The sequence below is a fragment of the Haemaphysalis longicornis genome, unplaced genomic scaffold (assembly GCF_048455015.1).
Source record: "Haemaphysalis longicornis isolate Haplotype H1 unplaced genomic scaffold, Haemaphysalis longicornis Haplotype H1 scaffold_12, whole genome shotgun sequence".
In the NCBI taxonomy this organism is placed as follows: domain Eukaryota; kingdom Metazoa; phylum Arthropoda; class Arachnida; order Ixodida; family Ixodidae; genus Haemaphysalis; species Haemaphysalis longicornis.
This window is the reverse complement of record NW_027526225.1, coordinates 56,156,236-56,175,382: the sequence shown is the minus strand read 5'-3', so window position 1 is coordinate 56,175,382 and position 19,147 is coordinate 56,156,236. Positions and strand designations below refer to the sequence as shown.

Sequence of the window (19,147 nt, the reverse complement as noted above, 5' to 3'; positions counted from 1 at the left end):
ACAAACACAAGCTCTACCCGCCGCGGTGGCTCAGTGGCTAAGGCGTTGCGCTGCTGAGCCCGAGGTCGCGGGTTCGATTCCCGGCCGCGGCGGCCGCTTTTCTGATGGAGGCGAAAAGCAAAAACGCCCGTGTGTACGAGATTTCGGCGCACGTTAAAGATCCCCAGGTGGTCAAAATTAATCAGGAGCCCTCCACTACGGCGCGCCTCATCGCCTGCGTTGCGTCGGCGCGTTAAACCCTACAATCATCATCAATCAAACACAAGCTCTCACTCGCAACTATTTTTATTGGAGGCATCGTCTCGCATATATATACACAAAATCCCGCGAAGCATGCGCACAAGAACACCACAAAAAACACTGATGAGATAGCTGCAATCAGAGATCAGCTTCCAAAAAATTAAACTCACTCGCACGCAGTAACACCGATGTCTCACTGACGCACTGGTCCCCTTTCTTCGTGATATGAAAGGCTTCTAAAAGCTCCCTGGCCATTGTGTTTTCACTCTTTCCTAGAATACTAATCTTCTCAAAGAAAGGTCTGCATTTGGACTGCAAATGACTGAATGGCCTGCACTGATCACAATGCGCTGGTAAATGCACGCCCGTATTTTTATCTAGTGACGTGTTGTGCTCGCGTGCCCTATCATTGACACATCTGCCCGTCTGGCCGATATAGGCCTCCCCACATGAAAGTGGTATCTCGTACACCACTCCTACATCACAGGGCACAAACCGCTTAGCGTGCTTATCTTCACACTTGTTCTTTTTTGGTTTTCTACAAATTTGCACACACAGGCGACCAATTTTGTGTGGAGCGGAAAACACCACAGCCACTTTGTGCCTTTCTGCCACCTTCTTGAGGTTTTGCGCGACCCTATGCCCATAGGGTAGGATAACTGGCTTCGCCTCAGGCTGTTTTGACAGCTGTTGACGAGCTTGGCCTTTGGCTTTTCTCAGCAAAGCCTCGGAAACACCAACCAAAATAGAGGTCGGGTAGCTGGCCAACAGAAGCCTCTGTAGCTGAGAGTCAAAGCTCTCAGACAGTGTATGAACGCACGACTTCTTCAGTGCGGATTCGAGAACCGATGACGCTATGGCTCTTTTTACTGTCTTTGAATGGGCAGATGCGTATGGTAGAAGCTGTTTGCGGGCACGTGGGCAATAAATCCAACAAACGTGGTGGGATGAAAACCTAAAATTTATATATAAAAACTGGCAAGGCAATTAATGAGTAAATGCAAGACCCTTCCCGAGACGACTAAAATTCTCTAAAATTATTTTGGTGCACTCAGCGAGGCCAGGCGAACAATGTTTCTTTATAATAACTAAAAAATCGTCCACATATCTAAAAACACGCAGAACGTACTCATTGTCAAATTTTAAAGGCAAGTTAAAAGCAAATTGATTTTATTAAAAAATGACAGCTCGGTAGGGTATGCCTTTTCGGTTGATGTGGAAGATTTGTTTTATTCAGTGCCTCATTCGGAGCTTTTAGCCTCTGTCAGGCAGTACATTGACGAGAATGGTGTGACAAACGTCCAGAATACATGTATGCCTGTGAATAGCTTTATAAGTTTGTTGGAGTTTTACTTGGATGCGACATACGTTTCTTTTGAAGGGCGCATGTATATCCAGAAACAAGGCATTTGTATTGGCTCCTTTGTCGCGCCAGTTTTGTGCAATATTTTTCTTGCCAGTGTTGATCGGGACGTGCTTTTAAAATCTTCACAATGAGTGTGTTCTGCATGTTTTTAGATATGTGGACGATTTTTTAGCTTAAGTCAGCTCCACTGTTTCGTTAGATTTCACGGGCGTGGAACTGGCGTTAATTTTTTGTCCTACAGGAAAACTAATTTTCCATCCTACGCGGGAAACGCCTGCTGCACAATCCTCTCCCAGGGATGCTGCGACGGTGTGCCGGATGCCCAAATTGTGGCGAAACAGGAGAATTGCTCGTTTTTAGAAAGTATTGCCCGATGAATCAAAGTCGACACGGTGAGGCAGCGCGAATATCTGAAATTACGTATTCGCAGTGAAAACGGTTGAAGGACACTGGACGACCTGCACGCGTCCATGGCACATGACGGCCACATTGAGATTGTAATATCGTAGCGACGTGTTAGGTCACGTGACATCGAGCGTTCTCTCTCTCAGCCGACGCTTTGTGATTGTCACAGCCGCTGGACGTAGTGTGCGCTCACATTCACCAAGCAGGCTGGGTTGGCCTAGGAACATACCTGAACAAACAGCTGCTTTGTCAAGTCATTGCATATAGTTGTCTTCGTAGCTTCCTCGTCATTTCGCGTCACGTCTTGCAATTGTCGAAAGCCCAGGAGTGCTCACTCAGACTGCTGCAGACAAGTACGAGCCCATACTACTAAATCACACCTATTATATCCTACCCAATACTCCACTGTGTCAGTTTTGTAGCAAACATGGTATGGGAATGTAAAAAAAATTAGCAGGCCGTTAGGCGGCTCGAGGTGGCTCTTGCCCGACAAACGCGTGGGGCTGAGCCGGCTGGAGACCGGGGGTATACCCCCCACTGGTCGACAGCGGGCCGGCCTAGCGGGAGTCGGGGAGGCAACACCCCGAAGACGCCTTAACTACGTCGGGTGGCGGGCGACCCTGCGTGGTCCTCCCCGCTACCTCCGCCGGACATTCTCAATAAAGTTTACTTCTCTCTCTCTCTCACCATCTCTCCGAAGGGAACTATGCGGTGATGCAAAGCATGGGGGTTCCGTGTAGGTTCCACACCGGAGCAGAACCGGCGCAGGCGGTGTCTCGGAGCAGACTGAACGCCGCGCATCGCGCGAACCTGCTTTTATACAGCTGGAGGAGAGGAAAATGGAGGAGAGACGCGCATGCGCAGTGGGGGTGTGGACGGCCCAACAACAAGGGAGGGACATAGCCCCGACCATGAGATGGCTCCTGGAGCTACAGTGTCGCCGGTGTCTTCCTGGGCCGGCACGAGACGAGCACGCTTCCCCTTTAAGGGCTCCTGGAGCGACAGTGTTGCCGGTGTCTTCCTGAGCCGGCATGAGACGAGCCGAGCGGCGAGGAGGAGCGGTGAGGAGGAGAGCGGCGTTATCACAGCTGGTTAGGGCTCCTGGAGCGACAGTGCTGACGGTGTCTTCCTGATCCGGCACGAGACGAGCCGAGCGGCGAGGAGGAGAGCGGCGTTATCACAGCTGGCGTGGAGAGGGGGACGAAGAGGAGAGGTGCGGACGCCGACGGACGACGGAGGGTCGACTAAGTGGTGCTTTGCATCTAAAAACCCAACATAGGTTTCCTCGTCCAACCTTATGAGCAGTGGGAGAGAGGGCTGTCCAGTTCCAGTCCGGACGGCCAGCTTTGGTTGGTGGAAAGGGCCGTCGGAGTGGGCACCCACCAATGGTGTGCTAAAATGAGAACACCACACCGCTAATTGACGTTAATAAAAAATTTGTTCTCTCGTATGACTGCACAAGTTGCGCGATTATTGTCAAAGGTTCATAAGAGGAGCAAAGAAGGTTTCGTACGACGGCAAACTTGGCGACCTCGTTGCCCTTTGCGCAGGCGAGGTGGTGCAGGGCGTGTCCCTCCGGGACTCGCTGAGCCTGCAGATGCGCCAGACGGGCAACGAGTCTCGCGTGCACGGCATGGTGCTGCGCTGCTTCCGGTGGAACGAGCGCGACGAGGAGTGGACCTCGCGGGACATGACCGCGCTGGGCACCAAGCAGCGCCAAGTCAACTGCCTCGCCTCCTCCACCGGCTCCTTCACCGTCTTCGAGGTCGAGGACGGTACGCGCCTCTCCTTATCCGAGTGCTTAACACCCAAGCACGTGTTTTGCCATGGAATACCGTGTGTCCTAGCCGTCTAGATAACATTTGTCTGCACGTCTAGCTAATATTTGTCGTCGTCATTGTGACCCGTCTCTCAGGGATCTTTACAAGAGGCAGCCACGTGATATCCTCGTCCGGTTAGAACGCGGCATGGGATGGCAATTCCCCTGGTCGACCCAAACGGTGGTGGCTGATGAGTACCAAACAACGGGGTGGAATGAGTGGCCGTGCTGTCCCTGTTGATGAGTGACACCTTCCTGGTGGTGGGGACTGGGATGCCAGCGGTATGAGGAACAGAATCATCTCCTCCTTGTGGGGTACCAGGGCGTGTCATGAGATCCTGGCAGTTGTGAGCATCTGATTGAGAAATGGTGGGCGTGCATTTGTGTGTGCACGAATGAAGCCGTTACCGGTCATCGTATTCTACGCTCGTACCACTTCTGCGAGTAGCTGAAGTGACCCGTCTAGAGTTACGTCCGACGGAACTTAAAATTGAAAACGAAGGCTATGCCCCACGGAACTTTTAGCCAGTGTCCGACGGAACCCAAAATAAAAATTGAAGTTGCGTCCGATGGAACTTCAACGAAATGTATTGAGTTACGTCCGGCGTAACCAGTAAATTAAATTGAAGTTACGTCCGACCTATTAAACAGAAAAAAATTAGAATCCGAAACGGAAATTAAAGCGAGTACATCGGCCGAACGGGTCACCGCTTAATCGAGCCGGAGCATCACAAAAGAGCACAAAACACTGCACTCGACAGTTGGCGCCTGAGAGGGGCGGTGGCACTCCCGACATTTCTTTAGCTCCCGTCGCCGTGTATTAGCACCAGCCGCGGCCGACAGCCTTGTAGCATCTTCCCAGAGAAATGCGCATCTGGTCTGCCGACAAACACAGTAACAAAAGATCAGCACAAAAAAAAACTTATCTCTGTGCTTTATCAAATTTATCGCGTGCTGTCCCACCTACCGCGTGGCCGCGTATGTATTTTCCATAAAACATGCACGTAAAGAATCAAGCTTTGGCTGTCCTGAATGCCTGGACAAAAAAAATTCACATATCGATTGCTATACCTCGTAATGTGAAATGTGTGCGCAGCGCGAACTGCAGAATTCTCGGTCACGGCGCATATCTGCCACGTCTCAGGAAGTGATCACGTGATCAGCGAATGCACGGCGGCGCGCGCTACTTAGCCGTTATCTCGCAGCGCATCGCCGTTGCAGAGCATGTTGTAGCAAATCGTGTTTAAAACTCCCGCGCAAATGTCACAAACCGAGGAGCAGGGACTGGCGAAAGTGTAAGGGGGAGGGCGCTCCTGGGCGGCGACCATACAGTTGGGGGGAAGAAATAAAGGGTACCAGGGCCTTCGTTTACCATTTGTAATAAATTGTTAATTTTATTTGTTATAAGACTCTTGGCCCATGTCAACTTCGTTCTGGAGGCGAGCTGCATACGCCATGAACTGGAACTGCGCCCGCGGCAAGAGATTCATTTTGTTAATTCCCGTCTTTGCCTTTCCTTTTGTGTGTTGGATATGGAAATAAGTGTATGTGTTCATATAAAAAATTATGCTTTAATTTAAAAAAAACTCCAACGTTCCAGGTGTAATTTGAAATCACATCGCTGCAACGGGCGCGAGTAACACGCTCCAGACGCGTCGACTAACGAGAAAACTGTTTTTTTTAAACATGAATTCGCACGGTTAACATCTAATATGAAAACACAAGAGCACAGCCGAGGGTGACTACATATTCACACGTTAACATGTTCACACATCAGTACACACGAAAACATTTAGAGCCCTTCCACCCTGTGAAAAAGGATGACCTGCAAAGCACCACGCCCTCCACGGAGTGCACGAAACGAAACACGTTTGTTTGTAATTTACGACTGAACAAACTTCCTAGCCAATTACAAGAACGAGATTCGGAACAGACCCGATCTTTATCCTAGCGGACAAACGTAGAGCTGTCTCTTTGCCTACCACGTCGTAGGCATCGTACCGTTTGTGTAACACGCTAACCCAATCCACTCTACCACAAATGACACCGGATCAATCGCATTGGACTGTTTGACGGCCGCGTTGAACCTCACGCCAACACAACGCACGTGTCATCAGTAAGGGTATGAAACCTATGTCTGCGCGTGCCCGCCGCCCCGCCCCCCTACTACCCTCCTCTCCCAACCCGTGCACGCATAAACGAGCAACCGGTCATGAGCGGGTGCTTAAAAGTGAAAGATACTGTCGAGCATGTCGCTCTGAAATCCCTTTAAGCTGAACGAGTGATATTGGCTCACGTCGGAGTTCCAAGCGGGCCAGTTGTTGTTCATCCGGAAGGGGTTCGCAGCTACACGACCAGCTGGAACTTAAGGTGGGAATGGCGGCAGCAGCGGCTTTCCGTGGTTTTCCCGCCCATTCACGCTTCTGTTCGGGCTGGCGCTTTCCGCTCTTCCTCCAAGCGAGCGACATGCGTCCGTCCCATAGCGAATTCAAGGAGTACTTTTCTTTCTCTCTTTCTCTATTTTACCCTGTCATCTCACTGTACTCAACCCCATCTGGAGTAGCAAGCTCTACCGTTAGTGGAGCTGACCTCTTACGTTTTCATTATAGGTTTTCACTCTCTCTTTGTATACCGTCAGCTGTAAACTTTGTTTTTGCTTGACCATACGTCGAACTTCGCTTTAATTTCCATTTCGCACTTTATTTTTTTTTTTTACTGTGGAATGCGTCGGACACAACTTAAATTTCATCGACAGGCTGTGCCGTACGTAACTCGATACATTGGCCTAAAGTTCCGTCGCACGTAACTTTAATTTTCTATTTTGGGTTCCGGGGGACGTAACTACAGACACTGGCCTAAAGTTCCGCCGCGCATAACTCCATACACTGGCTTAATGCACGTCAGATGTAACTTTAGTTTTCAATTTTGGGTTCCGTCGGACGTAACTCCAGACACTGCGTCTATTTTGTCCACTAATTCTCTATTTGACTAGTCAACGTATAAATGTAAACAGTGTATTCGACGCAGGTTTTATTGCAGGCAGCTTCGACAACAATCGTTTTATTCTTCGTGTTTTTCTGCGCTGTGCCTTTATCCTTCTGCGCTGCGAGGCTGACCCAACTGCTCAGTTGTGGTCCTTTGTTCACGCCCTCGAAGGTGAGGTAAGCACGTCGATATTAACATGCGACATTTTTCTCCTCTTTTTCACTGTCAAACAGGTCTGAGTACAGCGGCGATCGCGGGTATCGTGGTCGCCTGCCTCATGAGCGTGTTCATCATCGCGGCAGTGATGATGTTCATGGTCCACAAGAAGCACAACACTGGCTCCGCCAAGGTGGCGAACCAGGGACCATAAGGGTGATGGACCGATCTGCGCCCGAAAACCACGCTGACTCTATGCCGTTCTTCTTTGCTCCGTCACCGGGACATGGACGTAAAACATAAAAAATACCTTTACGAGCAAAGCAACTTACGAAATTGGGGCATGGCCCACCCCAGGGTTGTGCCGGACTTTCTTCCCGTCCGCGTTTTGGGACGCAGACATCGCACCCTTCATTTACTACCTCTTTAACCCACATTGTTCCTCTTCGTGGTACCGCAAGCCTGGTACCATCGCCGCATCATCTCCTTGGTGTTTTGTCTGTTTCAGCCGATGGCCACACTGGCAGAAATGAACGGAGCTGCCACAAAACCGGAGTGAACAAACATATTTGGTTCTCACGCGTGTCCAATAATTGGTGATGTGTGCGTGAGTGTAACAGGTGTGCGGAACGTGAGAGCTGTGGCTGGCATTAAATCATAGCCACCATAGTGGAAGCGTTCTGTGTATATGCGCATGTTTCTGCGTGTAAGCACAGACAGCGGCTGCTTGAAGCGCCATACGGGCTTTGTTGAGAGCCCTTGGGTTCCGCACACAACTCCGACCCAGTAACGGAATCGCATCAATATCAGGGGAGGATGAGCAGTTTACAACTGACCAGTGACTGCTAATAGTCTCTGAATTCCAAAGTCCGCCAGTAGTTTCTGCTGTCAGCAAACGGGTTCTATTGGCAGTGTTTAAAAACTGCTGGGTTATGTTCCGTGTGAAGCAATGTTCTCGATAAAACGAATCAATAAAACATATTTGTGTCTTGATTCACCTGTGCACAATCTTTTCTTATGTCTGGCTTGATTTTTTTCTCTTCCCAGCATTCAACGCGAGCGCATCTCCCTTCCCGCCATGTGAAGTCATGCGAAGCCTGTGAACTCAAGGTGATTATGTCTGGGACGTGAAAAATGGACGGGATATGGAAAAAAGTGATAAACGGATTCGCCCCCGTTGCAGTAAGTGCACAATGCTGATTGTGCCAGAGAAGACCTTTAAAGGTGCCTGTTTATAATCGGGGTGCACGACAGTGGAAAACAGTTACCACCACCTCGAGGTGCCGTGGAGGGCTCTGGCAATCTATCCAAAATGATCTCAAGTGACTGATACTTCTCAAGGATGATAAATCTCATTTTCCCGCACATTGAAGGAGCAAAATCCTACGAAATGAGACCGCGTCTTTTAAGGCTGTTGGCTGAAAAACATCTACGACGGGTCCGGACAGATATATCCTTGCCAAGGAGCCAGCAGTTTCGCTTAGAGAGAACCCCGCTCGGCCAGCAGTCCAAAGAAGATGACAACAAGGTGCATGCGGCGGTAGGATTGATCTAAACATCCGTTGGAAAGGGATCTTCAGCATCCGAAAAACTGGGCAAACGAAAAGTGAATCCGAAATTATGACTGCAGACAAAAAGGATGAATGTAACATTCGTAGAATTTAGCATAGTAAATCGACAAAATGACCCCCCCAAACAGCAGGGAAGAGATACGAAAAATTTACCCATTTGGGATGTTGTATATCTTTGAGAGAGGTCTGAGGGAATGCAAATACAGATTCCTGCCTACGCCACTACTTCGTTGTTTAATTGCGTCGCGCATACGCAGGTTGCGTACGTGCCTTAAGTAAAGGTCAAGGTTATATAATACTTGCGCGGTTTGTGTGCTTCATTTCTAAGAGAAGCAACGCATAGTCGTGCGATAATCAAGACATTTGAATTTTATTCAAGGATCAACATAAAATAACTTTATCACACTGTACAAAATCAGCACGTATACAAATAAGTACAAAATGTTCGTGGGCACTACATGCATTATGATTTTCTTTACGCGCCGAAAAATTGACTTTACCCGTAACACACAGCATTATGGAAGCCTCAACAGCAGAACTACTTCGAAACGAGAGAATAGAACTAGTGCATTGCCTTAACAAACTATAAATATGGATTCAGCTGAAGGCACACATCTGAAGGCACCGGGCCGCAGGAATGCCGATTCACGAAAGTGCAGCGAGCACTCCACTCTGAATCGCAGCTGTCCCGGCGTCTTCTCAAGTATAGACATGGATTTCTACAGAACTTCACCCAGGATTCACACCTGCAATTTCATGGTTGCGTTTTTTTTAGGTGAGTGTCGCAACAGATAAGCAAAAAGAGAAAAAATGGATCAATGCAAAATAAAGTGACGGCATTAAGTAAAAACATATAGTACTGCGATGGAAATATTGCTTGCGCATGGAAACGCGGGAAGCAACGATCACTACAAGCGTTGTAATGCAATAGAGAAGGCACTGAGTTATACAATAAAAGCGAATCGTCTAAATCCGAGTGGCGCACAATAGTAGCGCTATTGGAATACGCTGAGAAATCCCAGAGCATTTGACACCACTTGCTCTGAGCGAAACCTGAGGTGAAATGAAGCGATAACTGTGGCATAACAAAGCCTTAGACCCATTTTTATTTGCAAAGCACCCCGACGTCTCCTTACACAACCCCCCGTGCACGTATCCACAGTACTATAGTTTTGCCTTACCTTGTGGAAATGAGAGGAAAACGGCGCAGTGAAACGCCAGGCGTATACGGGAGTTGCTGTTGCAACCTTGTACAGCCCATCGTTTCCGTGGGTACCGAGGAAAGCACTCCGCGCCAACCGTTGGCAGCATCGCCCCGCAGGACACGTACTAAACTTGTTCATCCGCGAAACAGCGCACCTCGCAACTCCACGCACAGCAGAATTTAATTTCCCAACAAATTAAATAAAGAAAAAAGAATGTAAATACGCAACACCAAAACACGTGAGGGGCGTTTCCTAGCAGACGAACTTTACGCGCGCCTTCCCGAACACTACAAGGACTGCACCACAGAGAAATGGCATGTTGCCATTCTTCAGAGGGCGCTACAAAAAAAGGTTTTTGAGAATGAATAAACATTTTCATAAATTCTTTGCACACTGTGCCTAAATAAACGTGGTTCAGAAATAAATATCATTCGTAAAATATTCAATCGCCACTCCCATACCTAGAGTTTCTCACTAGCTCAAACTCTATGCTCCCATAACTCCCCGTGTTGATGTCGCTGGCAATAGGTTCTGAACCGCTTTTTCGAACTCAATTTTTTTATTGCGCAAGAACTCAATTTGTCGTGTTGTTTTTGTTATAAATGGTGATTTGGTATGTTTTAGGTCACTTCAGGCTTGGGGAGGAGCCTATGACCATGTTTAATTAACGGTATGTATCGCGCGAAGATTTATGTCACGTGGGGCGCTCTGCAGCGAAGCGTTTGGTGCTGGTGGCCCATAAACTGGGCATACCCACTCAAAGGAATTGGCCAAGAAGGTTTTTTTCATTAAAAAGAAACAGGTAAGCCAAAACAGTACAGCCGAAGAAAGAATTAAGTACGTAGATTCAGGAGAGAAATAGAAAAAGAAAGAGGAACGAGAAAGCCTGGTCGGAATCGTGTTAGCAAAGCAGACGAGGCGTCTCTGAAATTAAGGAATGGATGGCGTAACAAACATCCCCATGGCGGTGGCCTAGCTTCGTGCCCCCAAAAGACAAAAGCACTGGCAGAGTTAATGGCAGCCCAAGACGTCGAAAGGGAGCTTCCAGCAGCCTTCTTAGATGATGAAAGAATTGGTGGTAACGAAGGAAGAAATGTTCATCCGATTCAATTTCATGGCAGAAGTGGCACCATGTTGGTAGCAGAAAAACTCTATTTCCCACAAAATCCGCTACCCACGCCGTGATGTATCCCGGAAACGAATAACGAGCTAGAGATCTAGAAGGATGCCATATTCCACACTGTCGTAAGCTTTTGAGATGTCAAGAGTGACCAAAGCTGTGATCTGCTTATTCCGTCGGGCCCAGTGGATGCGACTTTCCAAGTCAATATGCGCCCACCAGATAGAGCATCCTTCCCTAAAACCAATTTGTCTGCAGTTGAGTATGTTCCTCGTACGCAAAAACTTGTTAATACGGAGAAGCAAAACGCGCTCAATTACTTTTACAAGGGTGGATGTTAGTGCTATTGGCCTAATATTATCAACTGCATATCCAAGCTCCGGTTTCTTTTGAAAAGGCAAAATCTTGGCCAAGCGCCATTCAGGAACTATCCACGCGTTTTAAGAGAAATATTAGCTACATTCAACAGGTCTGCCGAAGCTTTATTGTACAACAGTTTAATCATCGCTTTGTTGATAGCCTCTGGACCAGGCGCAGATGCTGGAAGACGAGAAATCACTCTATCTAGTTTGCCTACAGCCGTGCCGACATTTTGCCGGCCTGTCGAAGGAATCCTTGTCGCAAACCTCAGCTATGGTGGCTAGCAGCCACCATACCTCAGCTGTGGTGGCTGCTAGCCATGGTCTCATAGCCACTCGCTATGGTCTCTAAGAATTCAGCAGTTTCTTCTGGCGTACGAACCAGGGAGGGTGCGTTCGGAGAGACGGAACATGATTTCCTAGACCTGATAAACTTGAAACTGATAATGCTTGTCTACGATTCTGTTGTGATAGGGAGGAAAATTGGCCAGCATTAAATGTTTCCTTCGCACGTGATACTGTTCGCTTAAAATTTGCGCTGTGAAATTTAAAATGAACACTTTAAAATTTACACTAATTTTAAAATTTAAAATTAGCTGGACTCAGATTGTGGAGAAGCTGCTGCCAAGCGGCTTTTCTACGTCGGAAGTCTCTAGTAAAATCCTCATTCCACCACGGGCTACAAGAGTTGCTATGAACTGAGGATACCGTAAATTTTGCTCGAAATATAGAATCTTTAATGGCTGTCACAACGCTTTCAGTCCTGTTGTTCTGCTCCATCGGTGGAAAAGCTAAGAGTGCTTTGCACGGCTCCGAGGAGAATTTAGTAACATTGACAATCGAATGTACTTTGTGGCTGAGTATTTTCGCTGCGCAAACGATTTCAAAATGTGCAGGGTGTATCCGCAGTCTAATCTTGGCAGATCACGGCACGTGCGATGTCAGAACTTATCATCGCGCATGCTCTGTGAACATCTCGTCTGTTTACCCTTTCCCTACACACCTTTTAAATACTGCTTCGGAATAAACCAACTTGCTCTTTTTCGGCTTGAAACTGGCTCGCTCGTTCCTCTCCAGACAGCAACAAAACACAGGGGTGTGGTCACTGTTCGTCTCGCAGTCAATTGTTGACCACGAGGATACAAGCCCTGAGGTCGCAAAAGTAAGGTCTTATAAATGTGGGATTGGCTTCATTACGACAGTGTAGGTTATTATCCCCTGCCCATTCCCAAAGACGTTTCCCTGCGGTGTCTGTACTAAATCCCCAAGACACGCCATGCGAGTTGAAGTCCCCCGCCACAACCACAGCTTTCTGGCTAACCGAAAGGGCCGAATCTAAAGATCACTTCGCAAACTGCGTGGGGGAAATACGTGTTTGTCAACGAGAAAGGGCGGCGTCCCGGCCGAAACAAGTCAATTCCAAGAATCTCTCATTATGAGGACAAGAAGTCGAATGTTTTAAACGTATTACGACAGAAGTTAATAGATGTAAATATCAGTAACCCGCCACCGCGACCTTGACGGTCCAGGAGGAAGGTTCTGTACTTGGGGAACATACAAATTGTGCCGGAGTCCAACCAAGTTTCTTGTAGGATTATTTCAGGTGAAAATTTTGCAGTTAAAGTATAAAGGGCCGGAGAAGAGGAACGAATCGAGCGGCGATTCCATTGTAACACCTTGATATAAGCCGTGACTACAGTTGATTTTAGCCTCATTCACTGCTCTGATTAGGATGTCCTCCGATGTGTTGTCGCATAGCTGGGCTTTCCTATTTTTCGGCTTCGCCGAAGGACATGGGAAAGGTTACGTGCCTCTTTGGTTACAAAAGGTCACAATCATGTCCCCTGTAGATGTTTCATCACACGAATCTGGAGGCAACGGGAGGAACAATCGATAGGTGGCTGGCAAGCATCCTGGGAAGCTATCGACAACGATCGCTTCTTAGTAGATTGGGAGTTCAGGGTGATCTGACTGGTGGAAAGAAGAACAGCTGGCGCCGTTTGCTGCATTCTGCGATGACGTTCGTGCAAGTACTGTTGTATCATTAGCCGTGGTGTTTGTATGGGGTGGCGTTACCAAAGAAGCTCTCATTGGCTGGGGAATTGGAAAGCTCTGAGGAGTAGCGGCGGGGGCTGAGGAATGCTTAATGGTGGATGAGCTGAGTTTGGATTTACCTTCTGCATAAAACCAAGCATGCCCTGAAAAGCATCGAGCAACTGAGAAAACTGCGACGACATCACTTGAATTCGAGCTTGCATTTGCCGAAAACCTTCTGAAAATGTACCTGAAAGGCGGTCAACCGCTGCCGGTATGGCTATTGCAACGGCAGCATCCACAAGTGACGGCAAGGAAGGGTACATAGCAGTGACCTGACGAGAGGCGACACCCGCGTATCTGAAAGCCCGCTCTTTAACGATGGCTGTGGCTTCTGCCCGCGAACAGCGACGCTTTTCCAGGAACTCAAGCACGCTGACTTCCTGAGCTCGTGTGGGGCAGTTAGAGTAGTTGGCTGGATGGCCCTGATCGGAAATACGCGTTCGCGGCAGTCTTGTTGTTGTTGTTCCTTCTAATTATTGGCGCATACCCAATCAGGGAATCGGCCAAACGTCAGTCGTTAAACCGAAAGAGATAACTGCATAGGTACATTACCTTTTTCTTTTACTTTCACGGGGCATATAACACCCCCTGAAATATCCTCTGGCTATACTTCTGTCGTGGGCCTATGTAACCTGAAATCAACTCCGCTTTACGTCTGTTTCTCCAGAGAGGATAGGTAGACTTAAACTAATGTGTCAGAAAATAAAATAGCTTTTTGTGGACTTGGGCAAACCAGCTTTTGATGATGACGATGATATTTGCCTCATCGTCGTTGTCGCCTTCGTCAATGTCACCACAATTTCTAGAGGGATTAGTTCCAGTCCATATCAAATAATTATGCTACTGCGAACATTTCTTTTTATTTTAAGTATTACCGCGAACCTTCTCGCTTCAATCAACTATCCTTTATTTCGCGGCGCCGCACGAGTGGTATATGTTACAATCCATTTTTGTCATTATCATCATCATTATCATCAGTAGTAGTACCATCCTGCGTCCCGGATGCCAGCGTTCCACTGACGGCAATGTGGCCGACACGTCTACGCATCGACGCTGCTGAAGAGAAACCCACCGGGACGTTCGCGTAACAAGATACCCGCAACCGACTGCTACGTGTTGGCCCGCAAACGGCATCAACGCAGCTTCGCAAATTCAAGAGTGAAGATCGCGTCTCACGAACTGTATCGCCGAAATTGGAACGTGGTCGGTTGGACCGAGCGTGACCCTTCAGGGTAAACCAAGTCGTCTTTGAACAGTGTACGCGGAAAGCGCTCGTCTCCGCTGGACGCCAGTGCCAGGCGTGCGTGCCAAGATCGCGATTGAGCGCTTGTACCCAAAGGTAAGCAAAACTGTGGCCCGCAGAACCTCACATCGACCCCAATACTCGTGATTTAAGCGAAGCCATTCTATATCATACTGCTGGACGACTTGGCTTTGCATGTGGCGTTGGTACTTTACAAAACGGCGTAGCTCCTGTTATCCAACTGATTGCCCTTTCTCCCCAACTATGGACACTACCGGCCTATGCTCGTCCACCCCTATCGTCTCTCCCGACCATTTCTCCTTTTAGGCTAGGTGTCAACGCTCGAGCCGTTGCTCCTCGGGTTGCGTGGCACGCTGCACGTGCTCGTCGCCTAACCAATACTAGAACAACACGATGCCCGAGCGCGGGCTGGCGCGGCCTTTTGGGAACGCACCGGCACGTGAATTTCAGTCCAGAGGCTCGGAGAGCGCGTGCTCACGCGGCCTGCTTGCCACTCAGAGTGAAGGTTATATTTTGTGGGCTTGACCGGATCCCTCGCAGAACGCTGGACAAGTAAGCTTTACGTAAAAATGCGCGTAGAAGGCGGCGGTCTCACAGAACTGTTTCCGAAGGCCTTCTTCGAGCCCACCGCTCGGGCTTCTCAATGGGGTTTCGGGTGAAAATTTTCGATTGTAACACTCATGGGGCTGAAGTGAAGTTTTGTTGCGTCTACACACTATTCGACGTTCTACGCTCTTGCTGGCGTCGAGTGGCTTCACCGCAGTGATTGGCTTCCACTCGATCGTGTCTCACGCTATTTTAAAGCCTTCGAATACAGCTCAACATGGACCCCAGTGAAACGGCTTTACTGCGCGTGCTAAGCTAGACCAAGATGTTTAGATCGCACTGAAGCTCGCGAAATCGAAGGCGATGATGCCATAGGAAGAGCTTAGCCACTCATGACAATTAGGTTCGCCCGAAGCACACTCCGACTATCTTCCTGTCGCCAAGTTAAACATGTCCCTTACCTTCACAATGTGAACAGGACTTCATTATAGTACGGTCACAGGATTAACTGTTCAAGGCTAGTCACCTTTGCAACGTATTTTACTCAACGTATCATACTTAGAAATGGGGAATAGTCCGAATGGAACAGCTAAATCATTTTTGTAAGAGGACGTAGAGACGAGATCGAACTTGTGATGCAAGTTCCATCTGATCAAGTTGTGTTAGCCGCTACTTCAGAGCACTCCAGTGTCTGGAACATTAACAGGGGCTGGAAATCGATGGGATAGCATTAATGTTAGACTTAGCACTTTCTTCGCGACAGCTGCGGAGTATGCACTATGCTTTGTTTTTGTTCAGCCATCGTGAATCCCCGCGTGCTGTGATGGTTAAACATGGGCCCCTCGGCTGGCTGGTCCCCGCAGGACAATCGCGACGACAATGGCCGCCACCTTCAAGGGGAAGATGCTAATCAAGAAGGACGGCAGCCGGCACTCGGCCGACACAGTGCTCAGCGGCAAGAAGCTCATCTGCCTGTACTTCGCTGCGCAGTGGTGTCCTCCCTGCCGCATGTACACTCCTGTCCTGGCCAACGTCTACAAGGATGCTAAGAAGGAGAACCTCAGCATCGAGGTCAGTTTCAGAGCTCTGCTACGCGAAGCACTAATCTGAATCTCCGTAAATAGCGTTTCCGAGCAACTTTTATCACAGAAGCCACCTTTTTAGGAGTTGAACTCCCGCAAGCTGCACTTGTGCTATGAAGCGGGACGTGGTGGAGGGACCCGGGATAATTTTGAAAACCTGGGCATCTTTAACGTGCACCGAAATCTTGGCGCACGTCGTATTTGCTTTTCGTCTATATCTGTATAGCGGCCGCCGCGGCCCGGAGTCGAACCCCGTCGTTAGACTTAGCCTCTGAGCCTTAATCACTGAGCTTCAGCCACTGAGCCATGGCGATGGGTCCACAATCCAGTGTGCTCCTGGGTCCAGCGAAGTTTTGGAAGTGCATGTGTACTTATGCACTTTACGGAGTTTATCCACCGCAATGTTTTCATGCTCGATATGCACTTCCGCTAGGGCTGAATACAAAAGGCTTCGTAGACTGATGCGCAGTAATGCTGCTGCAGCTGTTCATCTAGCCTGCCTTCCAGCCTAACGAGTTGCTTTGTAATCTCGCTTGAATGCAACGACTACACAAAGCTCCTGGGGGGGGTGCAATGGAAAGTGATAATGCATGCCCGGCTGCCAGGAAAGATGTCCATTTAGCCATTTAGGCATGTATGCCAACGCACCAATGAAGTCAATATTATGAATGCTCCCTCCGGGCTAACCTGGGTTAATGTACTCCTGATTAACGTGAAAGACGTAGTAACTATGGGCGGAATCATGGACATGCTCACAACAGCGGCGAATCGTGGAGGTGGGGAGGGGAGTAATCACCTCTCCTAACCTCGGAGCGTTTCAGTTAGTAGCACGGTTTAAGAAATACAGTTAAAACCCGGTCTAACGAAGTCACCGGGGACCGCGAATTATTTTGTTAAATCGAGAACTTCGTAAAGTCGGGACTGTAATATTACAAGCAGTTGATTCCATCAATTCGGTTTTTAAAAGGAGGCGAATCCCAGCAGCTACCATGACATCATAATTGCGGCGACCGCAGCGCTCGCCTGCCGATAATTAAGCGATGTGCTAAAAGTCCGCCGTGAAAATAATAGGCCAGCCTGGGCTTTCCCTGAGGTCGTTGCACCCCAGCAGTCGTGCGAAACAGTGCTTTCTGTTGTAGCACTTCACCGCTGAGGGGAATGTTCTTGGCTCTCATATCCTGGAACCACGTTAAGAGGGCTTCCTCCAGCTTCTCGTGCTGGGTATTCATTTTGAGGTTATTTTTCCTCGACGCAATTTCAGAGGAAGTGGCATGAATGATGGCGTCCTTTCCCTTCAAACATTGTGGAAAGCGTGCTGGTCAAGACGCCGTGGTCTGCGGCCACGGGATTGTAGAGTTTTTCTCGTAGAGCTCCGTATACGAACGAAACTACATGCGTCGTTGTTTTTTTCTGTTTTTTTTTCTGACGTGGCGCAATAATTTTTGTGGTGTTCTGACGTAACACATTCGAAATTTCTCATTTTTTAAATGTGCCTGTTTCTCGAAACACTTCGTTAATTCAGGAATGGCGCTGAATCTATTTCGTTAGTTCGAATTCATGAAGGCATCGAGCCGTTTAGGCACTTCGAATTTGTTTGTTAGATCGGGAAATTTGCAAGATCGGGTTTCGTTAGATCGAGTTTTGAATTCAAGGCCGCACACAGCTTCCCATCCCTCCTCCATCCCATGACGCTGCCCTCAACGACAGCTGCTCACGAGAGGCAGTGGCGGTCATCCCGGTCCTCAGTAACGTGGGAAAGGAACAAGTTTGCGATAGCGCAATGCAGATTACAGGCCAGTGACCTGTTGTTACTCAGCAGGATGTAGAAAGGATGTTTCCTTTTCTCAGTACGACAATGCCACATCATCGTACCCGAATTAATCTCACAGGCCTGGGCTCCTCGTTCGCCTGATTGCCGCATTGAAGTGTCCTCTGAGAGAGAGAGAGAGAGAGAGAGAGAGAGAGAGAGAGAGAGAGAGAGAGAGAGAGAGAGAGAGAGAGAGAGAGAGAGAGAGAGAGAGACCAACTTGTGGTCACCAAACAATTTCGAAGCTAGCCGCCAGGTTGTGGGCTTATAAAGACAGAACAAAACAAAAAAAGGTTCATTCAAAAGACTGCCCCAATAACAGTGATGCAATTTCTGACGCGAACTCCAGATAATTAAGGTAGTTAATAAATAGAGACCGGAATAAGCAAAATAGGGAAATATAGGCAAAGTGCCTATTTTTACCCTGAGTCCGCACCAAGCCTACGTAACATATAAGCGTGAACTAAGGGAAGGGCAGCATTTTTTTTATTGTTCCCATAGGTGCCTATTTTGACTGTATGGGCTTTTTAGCGCCTTAAAATGCTTTTTTTTATTTACGCAAAAATTAACCTTACAGGCCCCCGTAGGGGCATAGCGTAAGGGAAGGCAAAAAACAGTAAAAGCAGTACAAGAGCAACTAAACACAATATGTACAAGGTGAGGCTAACACTGCATTTCGTACACGAGGCACAAAACACAAGGACAAAATATACTGCCAAGACGTAACTATAGATTATAAGGCGCAGTCCATACACAATTCAACTTAACAAAATACTTCCCAAAAATACGTCACACAAGAAAAATTCGGTGAACAATTTAAAGGGACACTGAAGTGATATGTAAACATTGCGGGATTACTAGCGCAAATTGTAGTCCGGAGTCCCCAGGCCATGTTTCGACCACTCTAGGCGCGTTTACGCGATTTTATTTAGTAGAAAAACTAATTCAAAAATGCTGTCCTCCTCTCTTTACGCTCGCCACATTTTCTGTGGCGTTTTCGTGTGACGTCAGGAGGGGATGAGGTGGCAATTGGCTGGCTGCGCTACTGCACGGCTCCCCGGCCTTCAGACAGAGTCAGTCGGCCCAGCGTTTCGTCCGCCGGCCGCCGGCGGGTCGTCGCAATCA

The 19,147-nt window shown here is 48.4% G+C and overlaps 2 protein-coding genes across 2 annotated transcripts in view; both read left to right on the top strand.

Moving 5' to 3' along the window:
• The window catches only part of LOC144162683 (uncharacterized), an 88,322-nt gene extending 80,370 nt beyond the window's left edge, over positions 1-7,952 (top strand). Inside the window, exons 28-29 of the mRNA XM_077693318.1 lie at positions 3,562-3,786; positions 7,049-7,952. Of these exons, the coding sequence (XP_077549444.1) occupies positions 3,562-3,786; positions 7,049-7,185 (362 nt within the window). The 3' untranslated portion in view covers positions 7,186-7,952. The remainder of the gene's footprint in view (positions 1-3,561; positions 3,787-7,048) is intronic.
• Positions 7,953-14,306: 6,354 nt separating this feature from the next.
• Positions 14,307-16,243, top strand: LOC144161624 (uncharacterized). The gene is made up of 2 exons (XM_077692256.1): positions 14,307-14,662; positions 15,997-16,243. Exon 2 carries the CDS (start codon positions 16,013-16,015, stop codon positions 16,241-16,243), a length of 231 nt encoding a protein of 76 aa, XP_077548382.1. The 5' UTR covers positions 14,307-14,662; positions 15,997-16,012.
• The last annotated feature ends 2,904 nt before the right edge of the window (positions 16,244-19,147 follow it).

Bases quoted from the DNA above. Each gene is read 5' to 3' on its own strand.
- LOC144161624 (XM_077692256.1), top strand. From the start codon at position 16,013: ATGGCCGCCACCTTCAAGGGGAAGATGCTAATCAAGAAGGACGGCAGC.